General features: G+C 45.8%; 1 protein-coding gene across 1 annotated transcript; it reads right to left on the bottom strand.

The window, feature by feature from the left end:
* Positions 1-1,532: 1,532 nt before the first annotated feature.
* On the bottom strand, positions 1,533-2,938 carry LOC123409353 (peroxidase 12-like). The gene is made up of 2 exons (XM_045102282.1): positions 2,634-2,938; positions 1,533-2,543 (listed from the first exon to the last, which is right to left on the bottom strand). The coding sequence occupies exons 1-2, from the start codon at positions 2,856-2,858 to the stop codon at positions 1,743-1,745; spliced, it is 1,026 nt and encodes a 341-aa protein (XP_044958217.1). The 5' UTR covers positions 2,859-2,938; the 3' UTR covers positions 1,533-1,742.
* Positions 2,939-15,019: the final 12,081 nt, after the last annotated feature.

Raw genomic sequence — 15,019 nt, 5'->3', positions numbered from 1 at the left:
ATGAACAAACTTATATGTTTTTGAGACTCAAAACTCCAGTTTAGAAGTTATAGTACTAAACTGATGCACCTCCAATAATTTTAGTACTTGTGATGCATTTTACCAGAAAGATTCTCTTGACCTTCCCCTCTCCCGTCCTCCTCCCGCCGCCGCCAGACTCAAAGGGCCTCCTCGCCGCCTCCGGCCGTCGGCCGCCCCCGTCTCGCCCCCTTCCCTCCATCACTCTCCCCTCCCGGATCCCCCCTTGCGTTGCCTCCCCGGGAGGTGGCCGGGGCGCCCCCCCATTGGGCCGCCTCCTTCCCCCCTTTCCCCCGTTGTCGCCAGCGGACGCCCCCAGCGCTGGCCCGGTGGTGTTGGTGGCGGCGGGACCTTCTGTCCCTACGCACGCAGCTCCCCTACCGGGGCATGGGGCGACGGCGATGTTCCTCAGCTAGGCGGCGGCTCGGCGACTCGACGGGGGTGGCCGGTAGCGCGCGAGGTGTTGGCGTGGCCCCTTGGCGGCGGGACAGCGTGGTGGCGCGGGTTGGCCGGTGGCGCGTCCCCTACACAGATCTGGGCCCTACGGGCCCCATCTAGGTCGTAGCGGGTCGTCCCCGGACGTGGCTTCGTCGTTGTCTGTATGGTGAGGAGGAGGATCGGTTCATACGGGGGGCATCGATGCTGACGGCATGCCTGCTGCAATGCGATGGCGGGAGCTTTACATGCGTTGAGGGCCCGGCCTGGCCTGTGGGCCCATGGGCCTGGTATGCTCCTGCTATTGTGTCCGGTCAGCTAATGTCATTGACGGTGGAGGTTGAGCCCTCCCGTGTGCCGATGGTGCTGCTGCCCCTAGTCGCGGCTCCTATTCATCGCTATGCAGGCCTCACTTCGTAGTGCCGTGGTGAGACGGCATGGAGGATTCAAGACCGCGTTGGCGCAGGATGGTGGTCGATTTGGTGGCAAGCTCCGGAGCATCCTAGGTGAAGGTTGGGATCGGGGGAAAGCCCTGTCGGCCTGGCCGACACCGACGCAGTGGCGCGTGTGGGTGTCGCCGGACCTTCCTGGAGGGCGTCGGGGGTTACCCTTCTTCTCGCCTCGTCGTGTATCTGGGGAAACCCTTGACAGCAGCGTCATCATCGTCGCGGTCCTTCTTGAAGGTGTTGATTGGTACCGGCGCTTCGGAGCCTTGGGGCTTGATGGAAGATCTTCGGTGGACGCAGTGGTCGCAAAGCTTCTTCGATTATTTCGATCCGTCGTTGTCGGCATTTTTTTCTTTTGGGTGTGAACGTGCTGCTTTCGTCCGAGCATCTATCATTGGCTATATCGGTTAGTTGCTTTGTAATATAAAGTGGGGGAAAACTCTTTTTCGTGTATGATGGTTATGTCAGGTCTGAACATGCCATGAAAGCATCTCGCGCAACCCATGAATTTGCAGGTTCTTATCTATCGTCAATCATCTGGTGCTTACTGGGTTTGTGCTGTACGTGTGTTGAGGACCCGGAGTAACATGGCAATATCATTTCTGGTCATACAGCTATAAGTCAGACATTACGTTGTTGGAAATCTAAAAATGACATTACGTTGTTGGAAATCTAAAAATGACATTACAATGCCCTTACACCGGAGTCTCAAAACGAACCTCCATCGGTCGATCGATCCTATGCTAGGATGCATATGATATGAACCGGCCGCTAGTTATTAACTACACGAACACTCAAACGAAACACACAAACTAAAGCCACCGCGCGTGCCTAAACACACGGTTACATGTCGGCCTTTACCCCCTCGTCGCCGGCGGCGGCGGCCGCCTCGATGCGGGGGCGCCTGCCTGCGACAGAGCATTCGGCCCGGATCTCGCCCTGCTTGCCGGTGAGCACGTTCATCTCGGTCATCTTGGTCATTGATATGGCGAACTGCTTGAAGAAGGCGACCTGGTCTCTGGAGAAGGTCAAGGCCAGGTTCCTGGTCTCCGGGTGGTCGACGAGGAACTGGTCGGACTTGAACAGCCCCTTCCTCTGGTTGAGGCCCTCGTAGTACTTGTTGTCGAAGGCGTGCGGCGTGAGCACGTCGAGGTCCTGGGTCACGGCGGGGTTGTCGGTCTTGCACTTGGCCTGCAGGTCCTTGGCGAACTGCGCGTCCATCAGCGGGGTCTTGTTCGCCGAGTTCACCCGGGGGCTGATGACGCCGCAGTGGGCGACGCCGAAGGTGTGCGCGCCGGAGAGGGCGACCAGGTCGTCCCTGTTGAGGTTGCGGCCGCGGAAGGACCTCATGAGCCCGTCCACGTCGTCGGAGGGCAACGGCAGCAGCCCGACCTGCTGCGTCGCCGGCTCGAAGGAGTCACGCCGGCCTAGGTCGACGGGGAAACGGGGGCCGCCGGCCTTGACCAGCGCGTCGCGGGTGGCCAGCACGGTGATGTCGGCGCAGGAGACCACCTGTCCGCAGGTGGCGTTCGCCTCGCGGCGGATGCGGTCGATGAGGTCCAGCGCCACGGGACGGAGCGTCCGGTTGGGTCCGGTTTCCCGCTCGCTGCCGGGGCCTTTGATGAGCACCGACGCGTCGCAGCCCTATACAACATCAATAAAAGTAACACCTGGAGTACATACACATGCGTACGTGCATACATATTTCTGACATAAGTCTAAGTGAGTATGCACCTGTGTAAAGCAGTCGTGGAAGAGGATGCGCATGAGGGCGGGCGCCACGCCGCGGTCACCATTGAAGGTGGCCGTCACGTGTTTATCAACGATCTGCTCCAGGCGGGGGCAGGACGTCTTGTAGAAGGCAGCGGACAGGCCCGGGACGGCCGCGGCCGAGAGGGACGACTGCACGGCGCAGACCAAGGCCAGGACGGCCACGGCCGCCGCTGCTCTGGACGCCATTGATGTAGCTGCTCTGAGCTTCTTTGCAAGGCAGAGGGGACGGTCGGCGTGTGGTTTGCACAAGATGGACACTAACCCCTTGTTATTTATACACGGCTAGTGACCTCCACATATAGTGAGTAGTGAGTACTCCTACCTAAGCTCAGTGTGATCCACGCGACAAGGTGGAGAGGTTGATTACAAAACGGCGACACCGTGCATGTGCAACTCGCATGGACCAAGGTCAGGAAAAAATCAAGTGGTTGCTTGTATTTTCCTCCTCTTGGACTCTACAGTCTACACTAGCTATATATGCAGTTGCACATCTACAGAGACACACCAGGAGTAGTATACAATGTATGTGAGTAAGGAAAAGAGACGGTACACTGCACGATTGATTCCATTAGTGGAGTGCCTACTTGTTTAGCTTGGCTCGGCATGATTTACGGATCATGCTAGCTGCGGCATCGATCCAAGTTGGATTTGCTTAGTACTAGTGGGGGTGCCATGGGGGGCACGCCTTCAAAGATGTAGGAGTAGATTCCATTTACCTACTGATAGTAGTTATCCCTAATTCGGAGACGGCTGAGAAGATGAGTCGTTGCTGTGTGTGTGTTTTAGGGGATTTCAACTTGTCCTTAGGGTTAGACAGCCTACCTGAACAGCCTGTTCGGTATATACACCAGAGATGCTTCGAGTCCAGGTGCCTACAAGAGGAGAATGTGATGCAAATTGTGACTGAGGCTTGGGAGCGAACCAATCTGATGGCGCCCTTTGCAGAGCGAACTGCCTGCATTCATGCAACCTTGCATGAGTGGGATCGGTCCATATTGAAGGCGCCTCATAGGGGCTTAAAGGAACTGCAGGCGGAGGTGGAAGCGTTGCGGTTGGGCCCTCTCATTGACAAGGCGGGAGACACCCAGCGGATCTTGCTCAAGGAGATATAAGACAATCTGAAGAAAGGAGGAGATTTACTGGGTACAACGCAGTTGTGCCAATTAGCTGAAATCTGGGGATCGGAATACCAACTTCTTTCATAACCTTGCTATGTTAGCAAAGCAGTGTTAGCGCCTAATCCAAAACCCAGAATCTTTGTGTGCTCGTGTTCTTGGCGCAAAATATTTTCCAGATGGTGATTTGTTAAAGGCTGGTCCAAAGAATGGCTCTTCATACACTTGGCAGAGCATTGTGGCGGGAATTCAAACCTTTAAAAGGGGGTGTATCTGAAGAGTTGGTACATGACAGAACATAAATATATGGACAGACCCTTGGATCCCTGCAAGCAACAACCGAAAGGTTATAACACATAGAGGACGTATGTTACTATCAAAAGTGGAGGAGCTCATTGATCCTTATACTGGACAACATGGGACGAAGAATTGATCTATGACAACTTTTTCACTGTTGATGCACATCGCATCTTACAGATTCCACTAAATGTGCATGGACTGGATGATTTTGTGGCATGGCATTACAACAAATCGGGCACCTTCTCTGTCAGATCTGCATACCATAGAGCATGGGAACACAAATTTGGACAGAAGTTACATGCAAGTAATGGCCAAGGTAGTATGCAAGTTAATGAAACTTGGGGTGGTCTTTGGAAGCTGAAAGTCCTGGGGAAGATTAAACATTTCCTATGGAAAGTCCTGCATGGTATCCTCCCATGTATGGGTGTTCTTACCAATCGGCATATTGCAACACAGGCACATTGTCTAAACTGTAACCAGGGTGCTGAAGATATCCAGCACTGCCTATTCACTTGCAAACGGGTCAAAGAGATATGGAAGGAGTTGGGTTTGTTGGACAATATCAGGAAAGCAACCTGCAGGGATAGATCGGGTTCAGTTAATATGGAACAATTGCTCTTTGATAAACCAAAAGTTACTGCCTCGGCAGACTTGCCGTTCCCTGAACTTGTTGCGGTGGCGGCATGGTACCTGTGGTGGCAACGAAGACAGCTAAAAAAAGGGGAAAACATTCAGCCTGTGCGGAGAGCTGCAATTACGATCAAAGCTTTGACTACCAACTTCTGGCATGCATCTGATAGAAGGGTTGAAAGAACAAAAGAAGAGCATAGATGGGTTAAGCCCAGACATGATTTTCTGAAAGTAAATGTGGATGCATCATTCGTTGAAGAGGATAGGGCTGGGGCAACGGGAGCAATCATCAGAGATGAATGGGGACATTTCATAGCAGCAGCAACACAGTATATTCCAAATGTTTCTGATGCTGCAGCGACCGAGGCACTAGCTCTTCGGAATGGGCTCATTCTCGCAACTCATATTGGATGTTCAAAACTAGAAGCTGAAGCTGATTGTCAGCTAGTGATTGAGGCAGTTAAGGATCCGGTTGGTTTCTTAGGAGCTCAATATGCAACTATCTTCGAATGTGGGCAGATTTCCACTGAGTTTGGGCAGATTCAATTTGGTCTATGTAAACGGGAAGCTAATCAGGTAGCTGATGCCTTAGCAAAGGAAGCTTATAAAACTAGAAGCTCTAGTACTTGGGATAATGACCCTCCTAATTTCATTACATCTCTAATTGTAAAGGACCTCTCTATTCTTTGATGAATGAAATGATCACACTATCAAAAAAAAAAAGGAAGAAAAGAAACTACATCAAGCGGCTGCTTGATGATTCAGGTCTTTGGAGAGAGGACAATGAGGCTATGAGTTGTTTGGTTACAGAGTATTTTCAGCACCTCTTTACAGCCGAAGTTAATGTATCAACGATGAATGTTATTAATAAAGTTAAAAGACGTGTTACGGACTATACGAATGAAGCACGCCCCTTATACGGAGGAGAAGTTGGGAAAGCCTTATTCAGTATTGGCGACTTGAAAGCAACAGGTCTGGATGGCCTGCATGCTATCATTTATAAAAAGTTTTGGCATCTGATCGGAGGAGATTTATCAAAGGAGATCCTTGCAACCATTATTTCAGTTTCTATCCCGGAAGGTTGGAACACTACCACTATTGTCTTGATCCCCAAAGCTTATGCAATGTGGTTTGTAAGGTGATCTAGAAAATGCTTGTTGCGCGTCTAAAGGTTTTTCTCCCAGATAATTAGTGAGACCCAAAGTGCTTTTGTACCAGGACGTATAATTACTGATAATGTAATAGTTGCGTATGAGTGCTTACATACGATGAAAAAGAGAAAGAAGGGCAAATTTGGAACATGTGCAATCAAACTCGATATGCATAAGGCTTATGACAAAGTTAAATGGGTGTTTCTGGAGGCCATGATTATCAAACTGGAATTTTATGTTGATTGGATTCAAATGGTAATGTCTTGCGTAAGATCGGTCGAGTATAAAGTCTGTTTCAACTCAAATGAAACTCAACCGTTCTTACCAACGAAAGGTTTGAGATAGGGAGATCCTCTCTCCCCATATCTGTTTCTATTGTGTGTTGAATGACTGTCAAGCCTGATTACTCATGAGGAAGAGGCTGGTAACTTGAATGGCGTGCAGGCGTGGAGAGATTCTCCAACGATATCACATATACTCTTTGTTGATGACTCTCTTATTCTCATCAAGGCTGATGCTCATAATGCAACCTCCTTGCATGGGATTCTAGACGAGTATTGTGTAGCCTCAGGTCAAATGGTGAGTGAGACGAAATGCTCTGTATTTTCCAGTCCTACCACAAATGTAGAGGTAAAGGCCGAAATATGCCAAACTCTGAATATCATGACGGGGTCTATTTCAGATAAATATTTGGGTTTGCCGGCCATGACAGGGGCAGACCGTGTGGACTGTTTAAAACACATTATAGTAAGAATACAAACTATGGTGAATGGTTGGAAGGAGAGGACTCCCTCATTTGGAGGTAAAGAAGTTTTGCCAAAAGCGGTGGCCTAGGCCATCCCAACATATGCGATGAGTGTATTTAAATTCTCGAAGAAAACTTGCAAGGGGATCACTGATGCAATGTCACGGTATTGGTGGGGTGACGAGGATAACCATCGAAGGATACGTTGGTTCGCATGGTGGAAAATGTGCATACCAAAGGAGAGAGGAGGAATGGGTTTCCGGGACATTCATAGTTTTAACTTGGCAATGTTATCAAAGCAGTGTTGGTGGCTGATTGAAAATTTTGGATCCCTGTGTGCTCGAGTCCTAAGAGCCAAGTACTACCCTACAGGAGATATACTTAACGGTCAACTGAACAAAGGTTCATCCTATGCGTGGCAGAGTATCTGGGCGGGAGTCCAAACCTTTGAGAAGGGTTGTATCTGGAGGGTAGGCAATGGAGAAAAGATAAATATATGGGCTGATTACTGGATCCCTAATAGTGTATTCAAGAAAATCTTAACTGTATGAGGGAAGCAAGTACTTACCAAAGTGAATGAGTTGATTGATCCAATCACATGTGAACGGGATGATGAACTAATTCGGGAGAATTTCTGGCCCATAGATGCTGGACGTATATTGTAAATCCCATTATATCAGGCAAATACGAAGGACTATGTTGCTTGGCATCTCATGAAGAGTGGAATCTTTTCTGTATGCTCTGCCTATTATAAGAAGTGGGAAGCGAACTATGATACTCCCTGCGTCACGATTTAGAAGGCGTGTTTGAAAATTCTCTGGAACCCAGGTGATTATTGATTGGCTATGAGATGGATTAAAAATAGCATTCTCACTTCGCATGCATATAGAAGTAGTACAACGGAGTACTAATTAGCTGCTAAGAGTAAATGCAATTCATCTTAAACCTTGTCTATTATGGAAATGCACATAAGTTTAACCGTCACAGAGGGAGTATAGACGATAGTGGCCTGGCTCGCTACTCCACAGCGCCCCACCCAGTTTGGAAGATGCTTTGGAGTATGAAAGTTCCAGCGAAATTAAAAAAAATCATCTGGAGATGCTTGCATAATGCAGTCCCGTATCGGAGTATCCTTATGAACCGCCATGTGGGAAATCTGTCCCAATGCCCATATTGCATTGGCGGAGCGGAGGATCTACTCCATATGTTGTTCCAATGTGCGAGATCTCAGGTAGTGTGGGAAGCGTTGGGGATTGCTGCTGATATCAACTTTGCTTCTGTAACTGATAATGCAAGTTCAGCGGTCCTACAGTTCATTCTCTGTTATGAATATTATAGGCGCCAATACTCTAGTGTGGTGGAGTTGCCGGAGCTCATCTCTACTTGCCGCTGGTTCCTATGATGGCAACAGAGACATTATGTGTGAGGCGAAGTAATTCTATCTGCAGAACGTCTGGCGATGGCGGTGGTTGCTCTAATAATCAACTATGGGCGCAGTTCACAAGCCAAAACCACTCCAAAGACCAATGCATGGCCACTGTACTTGGCAGGTCAACTAGTCCTAAATGTTGATGCCTCATTAGTGATTCGTGATCACCGGGGATCTTGTATGTCGTCGTCCACAGCAAGACCAGAACATTTTGCAGATATCTTCTCGGCAGAAGCGGCGGCTCTGCTTGAAGGTGTGAAGCTAGCAAGAGATATAGGATGCCAAAACTTGGTGGTAAATCGGACAATATTACTGTGGTGGATGCAATCAGCCGGAATGAAGGATATTCCATGGTAGCAGCGCCAAACTTTGATGAATGTCATAGTTTCCTAGAAGATTTCGGGAAGTTTAGTGTTGAGCATTGTATTAGGGAGTCGAATTCTGTTGCTCATGAACTGGCTAGATGAGGTAGTGCTAATAGTCTATCTAGATGGGTTGATGCTCCGCCTGATTTTTATTGTAATACAATTAACTGACGATGTATCTATCCTTTGATTAATAAAGTATGCTTTCTAGTAAAAAGCGCGTAGGGAGCGATCCGGCTGCGCGCTAACCCTTCATAGCAGCTTTTTTTTAGTAAATTGATGTTTCTATCAAACAAATTAGGAAGGTTATCTTATTGAAAGGAAAAGCTAAAAAGATGTTGCAACGTGTATTGATTTATTTGTTTTTAAAAAACATCCATGCAAAGAGGTGTGAACACATTTTATATGACGATCAAATTTCTTTAAAAAGCTATGACTTTTGAACCGGGCATTGGAATTAAGATTCGTTTTTACTGTTGAAATCCTTGCAACGTGATTTTCGATACTAGATCCCATTTGGGCATGTCCCCACAATTTTTTGGATGCAATTTAGTCCCTGTTAGATGCAACTGCTAAGCAGTTGATGTCCAACTACCTGATAGTTGATGTGCAATTTTCCCTCTACCCAAGGATGTGCAATTTTCATTGGCCATTGCCTCAGCTAACCTAACAATGGATGTGCAACTTCGGATATTGTTCCAGCCAACTACCTAATATTGATGTGCAAATTTCCCCAAACCCCCTCGAGATGCCCCTCGAGATGTAGTTTTCACTGCTAGAGCCCCCTCCAAGCCCCTTGCTAGTGAGATGTGCAATTTTAGCACCCCATGTATATGCAATTTTTTCTCTAACCCTCATGGATGGTATATTTTTACATCACTACAAATTACAAACGGGGAACAACATGCACGTGGAAATCCCATCGACCAAGATCAGCAAAACCGACTAAGATGTAGTGCGTACGCGCTTTGCGAGATATAAGTTTGATGGTATATTTAACTAGCGAGACCAATTACGACGAAAACAAAAATTATATTATTGAATTCGTATGTTCGATACAAATTCAATGGTAGAATTTTTGCTCCAGTCGTAATCAGTCTTGTTGGTTAAATTTAGGGTTAAATTTAAATCACGAAAAATGAAGACACGCTATATTGTGAAATGGAGGGGTAGTATATACGCAATGGATAAGTACACTACACAACATGTATGGTGTAGGTATTTGTTAGAGCATCTATAGCTGGATTTAACATATCTGAACGAAGCCTCGTTGAGCTAGGATGAGGCGATGATTCGTCATTTTTTTCTTCGGTTACTGTTGTGATAGTGTCGAAGGCACGTGACGGAAGTTGGTATCAAGCTTAGAGATGTTCCGTTATCTTTTAAGTTTTGTTATGTCGGTCCTTACGTAATTTGTACTTTGAGACACGTATTACCATGCAAAAAATAATCTAAACCCCTATATATCTGCGGACGCGCCCGACCAGTGATCAAGTCTGTCTGTTTTAAAGATCTATTTGTTCATTCATGTAGTCATACTATTTTTTTATTCATATTGTTATGTTATGCTCCAAACTCAAGGATGAAAATAAAGGCTAACTTCTGATGAGCAAAGGACGCGAGGCCTATCGCCGGTAGCCTTGGTCTGTGGATTTGTGAACATCTATTTGTCCATTCATGTATGGGTCAGTATTGACCTAGATCACTTGTGTTATATATACCTTTTATAAAGCATTATACGGAATAAATTAACAGGTCATAAATTCCTAGCATATGTAATCTCTATCGACATAGCGAAGTTCGCTGACTCATGCGCGTGGTTCTTTTTCCTTCGTCTTGGATGGATTTTTCACGTTAAAATTTCATGTTTCTTGTGTTGATTTCATTTTTCATCAATTAATTTGTGTGTTGTATCTGTAAAACATATCCGATTATTTGAACGTGATTAATGAAGATGAAGACAAAGGGAATAAAAATAAAAAAAATAAAAACATGGTTCAGGCGCCCCGTCCTATGTGATGGTTGATCATGTAAGTACGTGAGCCCTCGTATTTTCTCTACATTCATCCTTAACATATTTGCCAACCGCACGGACATATATATGAATAATATATAAAGGGTTCGGTTGGATCTTTTTTGGTCTCATCTGTCCAAACACTGCTCGATCGCGTCTGTAGATGTTTAAGAAGAATTTGAGTGTGTTGGGTCCTTTTAGAGCATCTACAGCAGGATCTTGCAAATCTGCTCCTAAACACCTACGAACGCATCCGGATGCGTCTGCTTACACTGACCGGTCACGTCTCAAATCTTCCTCTCCACGTCCAACTCTCACTTTCATCCCTCATATCCATACAAAAGCATGCAGAATATATCCTACATACTACTAGTGTAATCTTCTTCCTCTTTGGAGATGGCCGGCGCCGGAGCTTGAGCAGTGTGCGTCGTCGCCTGTTCCGCCTCATACACCACCCGCCCTTCCTCCATCCGAAGCCTGGCCACCACAGCCGACTCGGAGTGGATAGAGTTGAGGATGACCAGCTGCTCCGGCCATAGAACAACCACCGCTGGTGGCTTCTTCTCCGGCTCCTGTGGCGGCGCCTCCTCCTCTCCCTCGTGGGGCGCCTCCTGCTCCTCCGGCGCCTGTGGCTTGATACGTCTCAAACGTATTTATAATTTTTGATGGTTTAATGTTGTTATCTTGTCATCTTTGGATGTTTTATGTACCTTTTATATCTTTTTTGGGACTAACTTATTAATTCAGTGCCAAGTGTCAGTTCCTTTTTTCTGTGTTTTTGGCTCTTTTCAGATCTGATTTTGGAACAGAGTCCAAACGGAATAAAATCTCCGAAATGATTTTTTCCCGAATGGAAGAAGATCAGGGGGCCTGTGGGCCAAGCCAGGAGGGCTCCAGGGAGCCCACAAGCCCCCACTCCGCCACCCTGAGCACTGACAAGCCGGTGGCAGGGCTTGTGGCCTCCCTGAGCGCCCCCTGACCTAGATCTTTGCCCTATATATTCCCTAAAATACATCAAAAAAATCAGGGGAGCCTCGAAAATACTTTTCCGCCGACGCCAAGCTTCCGTTTCCGCGAGATCTCATCTGGAAACCCTTCCCGGCGCCCTGCCGGAGGGGACATTGGAGTTAGAGGGCTTCTTCTTCATCATCATCGCCCCTCCAATGACTCGTGAGTAGTTCACTTCAGACCTGCAGGTCCGTAGTTAGTAGCTAGATGGCTTCTTCTCTCTCTTGGATCTTCAATACAAAGTTCTCCATGATCTTCATGGAGATCTATCCGATGTAATCTCCTTTGGCGGTGTGTTTGTCGAGATCCAATGAATTGTGGATTTGTGATCAGATTATCTATGATATATATTTGAGTCTTTGCTGATTTCTTATATGCATGATTTGATATCCTTGTAAGTCTCTCCGAGTCTTGGGTTTTGTTTGGCCAACTAGATCTATGATTCTTGCAATGGGAGAAGTGCTTGGTTTTGGGTTCTACCATGTGATGACCTTTCCCACTGACAGTAGGGGCAGCAAGGCACACATTAAGTAGTTGCCATCAAGGGTAACAAGGTGGGCTCTGTCGTTGATATGAGATTGTTCATCTACATCATGTCATCTTGCTTAAGGCGTTACTCTGTTCTTTTGAACTTAATACACTAGATGCATGCTGGATAGCGGTCGACGTGTGGAGTAATAGTAGTAGATGCAGACAGTATCGGTCTACTTGTTTTGGACATGATGCCTATAGATATAATCATTGCCATAGATGACGTCACGACTTTGCGTGGTTCTATCAATTGCTCGACAGTAATTTGTTCACCCACCTCTACTTGCTTTCATGAGAGAAGCCACTAGTAAACACTACGGCCCCCGGGTCTATTCACATCTGTCGTTTACACCTCCGCTTTTACTTTGCTTTGATACTTTTTTGCTTTCAGTTCTCACTTGGCAAACAATATATAAGGGATTGACAATTCCTTCATAGCGTTGGGAGCAAGTTCTTTGTGTTTGTGCAGGATCTTGTGATACTCCTCCACTGGATCGATACCTTGGTTCTTAAACTGAGGGAACTACTTACCACCGTTGTGCTACATCCACTAGTAGAAAACAGGGCTACCGTTCGGCCCTGGCCAGCCCATTAGTCCCGGTTCTTCAAGAACCGGGACCAGTGGGGGGTATTAGACCCGGTTCGTGAGCCCAGGGGGCCGGCCGGGGCCTCGTGGGCATTGGTCCCGGTTCGTGTGGAATCATTTGTCCCGGTTCAAGCCACGAACCGGGACCAATGGTCCTCGCTGCTGGCCCACAACCTTTAGTCCCGGTTCATGCCACGAACCGGGACAAATTAACTTGCCTACATATATACCCACCGTTGCGGCAGAGCACTCCACAGTGCTCTGTTTTTGTCGAGCCGGCGAGGGGAGGGCATTTGGGTGCTCTAGTTCACCTCCTATGCACATGAGGTGTTTGATTAAATGCCCGAGCCACACTAGTTAAGCTTTCTCCTCTCGAAACTCGACCTCCGAGCTCCATTTCAACGAGACTTGTCTAGATTTAGCGGTCCGTCACGCCCCGTCCCCGCCCCGTCTTCACCGCCATCGATCGCCCGCGCCGATCTCGTCGCCGGCACCACCGTGGTGAGCCTCTTGTTCTTATCTTCTTTCTGAAAGAAAAAAATTCTGACTTCAGATAGATACTTGTCTAATTTTCTTACTTTTATTATTCCTTGTTATTATATAGTGCGATTGTTTTGGTATCCGCCCCCGTCGGCCCTCGTCCTGTCTATGATTCAATGTGGTATATATTATCTTTTCATAACTATTTGGTTCATTTATTGTTTATGACAATTATGATGACCAACGTGACATATATTTTTAATCTAGGAGGTATGTGAACCGGAAATTCCAACCCACCTAGAAATGCTTCTCGAGAAGTTAACTTTGGTTGAAAAACAAAACAAATACTTGAAGGAAAAATTGAAAATAATTGAGGATAAGAATATGGAAATGGAGTTGCATGTTGCCGAGGTCATTGACGATCGCAATATGAAGATCGATGCGATACGGTTGAAGATGGATGCAATGCGCTTGAAGATGGATGAAATGCGCTTGAATATTAGGAATATTAGAAAATATGCCATTGATAAAGAGGCTTGGTATCATTATGTTGTTGGGTCAATTGTTACCTTACTTGCGATTTTGATCGCGTTTGTTGTTGCATTTAAATGTTTTACATAGTTGTATGTTGTTTTATGAGAGAACTTTATGTATTTATTTTTCAATAATAACATTTAATCACTATTGTGCTTTGGTTTTAATGTGATGATGAACTTGTATTAATTTGGTCATTTCTCTATTCATTTTGTCCTACAATGGTTTTTTGATATATACTTAATTTCATAATAGAGATGAACCGTCAATGAATGTACGGTGACCGACGCACTTTGGAGTACATTATGAACCGGGACTAATGCCCGAGTCGAAAAGGGTTGTAAATTGATGATGTGGCTTTGAATGGTACATTTTGAACACTGAAAAACTATGGAGTTCAAATAAGTGAAAAAAAATGAAATCCCTTTGTAACAAACGACTTTCCGTATGAAACCCTGATACTTCGAAAGAGATTGCCTGTTTTGTACAAGAAGTGCATCCAGTTTTTGCCGTAACCCTCTCAACTTTCTCGCACATGCTATGTGGGTGAAATGATGATACCATGCCAACTTGGAACCTTTTTAGAGTTCATTTCAAATGCTTTTCAATTTCATGGTCTTATAGCTCATAATAATCAGTAAATGCATGAAAAATAACAAATGAAGTCAGAAAGGGTTGTAAATTGATGATGTGGCTTTGAATGGTGCATTTTGAACACAGAAAAACTATGGAGTTCAAATAAGTTCAAAAAAAGAAATCCCTTTGTAACAGACGAGTTTTCGTATGAAACCCTCATACTTCGAAAGAGATTGTCCATTTTGTACACGAAGTGCATCCAGTTTTTGCCGTAACCCTCTCAACTTTCTCGCACATGCTATGTGGGTGAAATGATGATACCATGCCAACTTGGAACCTTTTTAGAGTTCATTTCAAATGCTTTTCAATTTCATGGTCTTATAGCTCATAATAATCAGTAAATGCATGAAAAATAACAAATGAAGTCAGAAAGGGTTGTAAATTGATGATGTGGCTTTGAATGGTGCATTTTGAACACAGAAAAACTATGGAGTTCAAATAAGTTCAAAAAAAGAAATCCCTTTGTAACAGACGAGTTTTCGTATGAAACCCTCATACTTCGAAAGAGATTGTCCATTTTGTACACGAAGTGCATCCAGTTTTTGCCGTAACCCTCTCAACTTTCTCGCACATGCTATGTGGGTGAAATGATGATACCATGCCAACTTGGAACCTTTTCAGAGTTCATTTCAAATGCTTTTCAATTTCATGGTCTTCTAGCTCAAAATAATCAGTAAATGCATGAAAAATAACAAATGAAGTCAGAAAGGGTTGTAAATTGATGATGTGGCTTTGAATGGTGCATTTTGAACACAGAAAAACTATGGAGTTCAAATAAGTTCAAAAAATGAAATCCCTTTATAACAAACGACTTTCCGTATGA

The sequence above is a fragment of the Hordeum vulgare genome, chromosome 7H, assembly GCF_904849725.1.
Source record: "Hordeum vulgare subsp. vulgare chromosome 7H, MorexV3_pseudomolecules_assembly, whole genome shotgun sequence".
In the NCBI taxonomy this organism is placed as follows: Eukaryota; Viridiplantae; Streptophyta; class Magnoliopsida; order Poales; family Poaceae; genus Hordeum; species Hordeum vulgare.
Note: the sequence above shows the minus strand (reverse complement) of the source record. Positions and strands in the feature narration are given on the sequence as shown.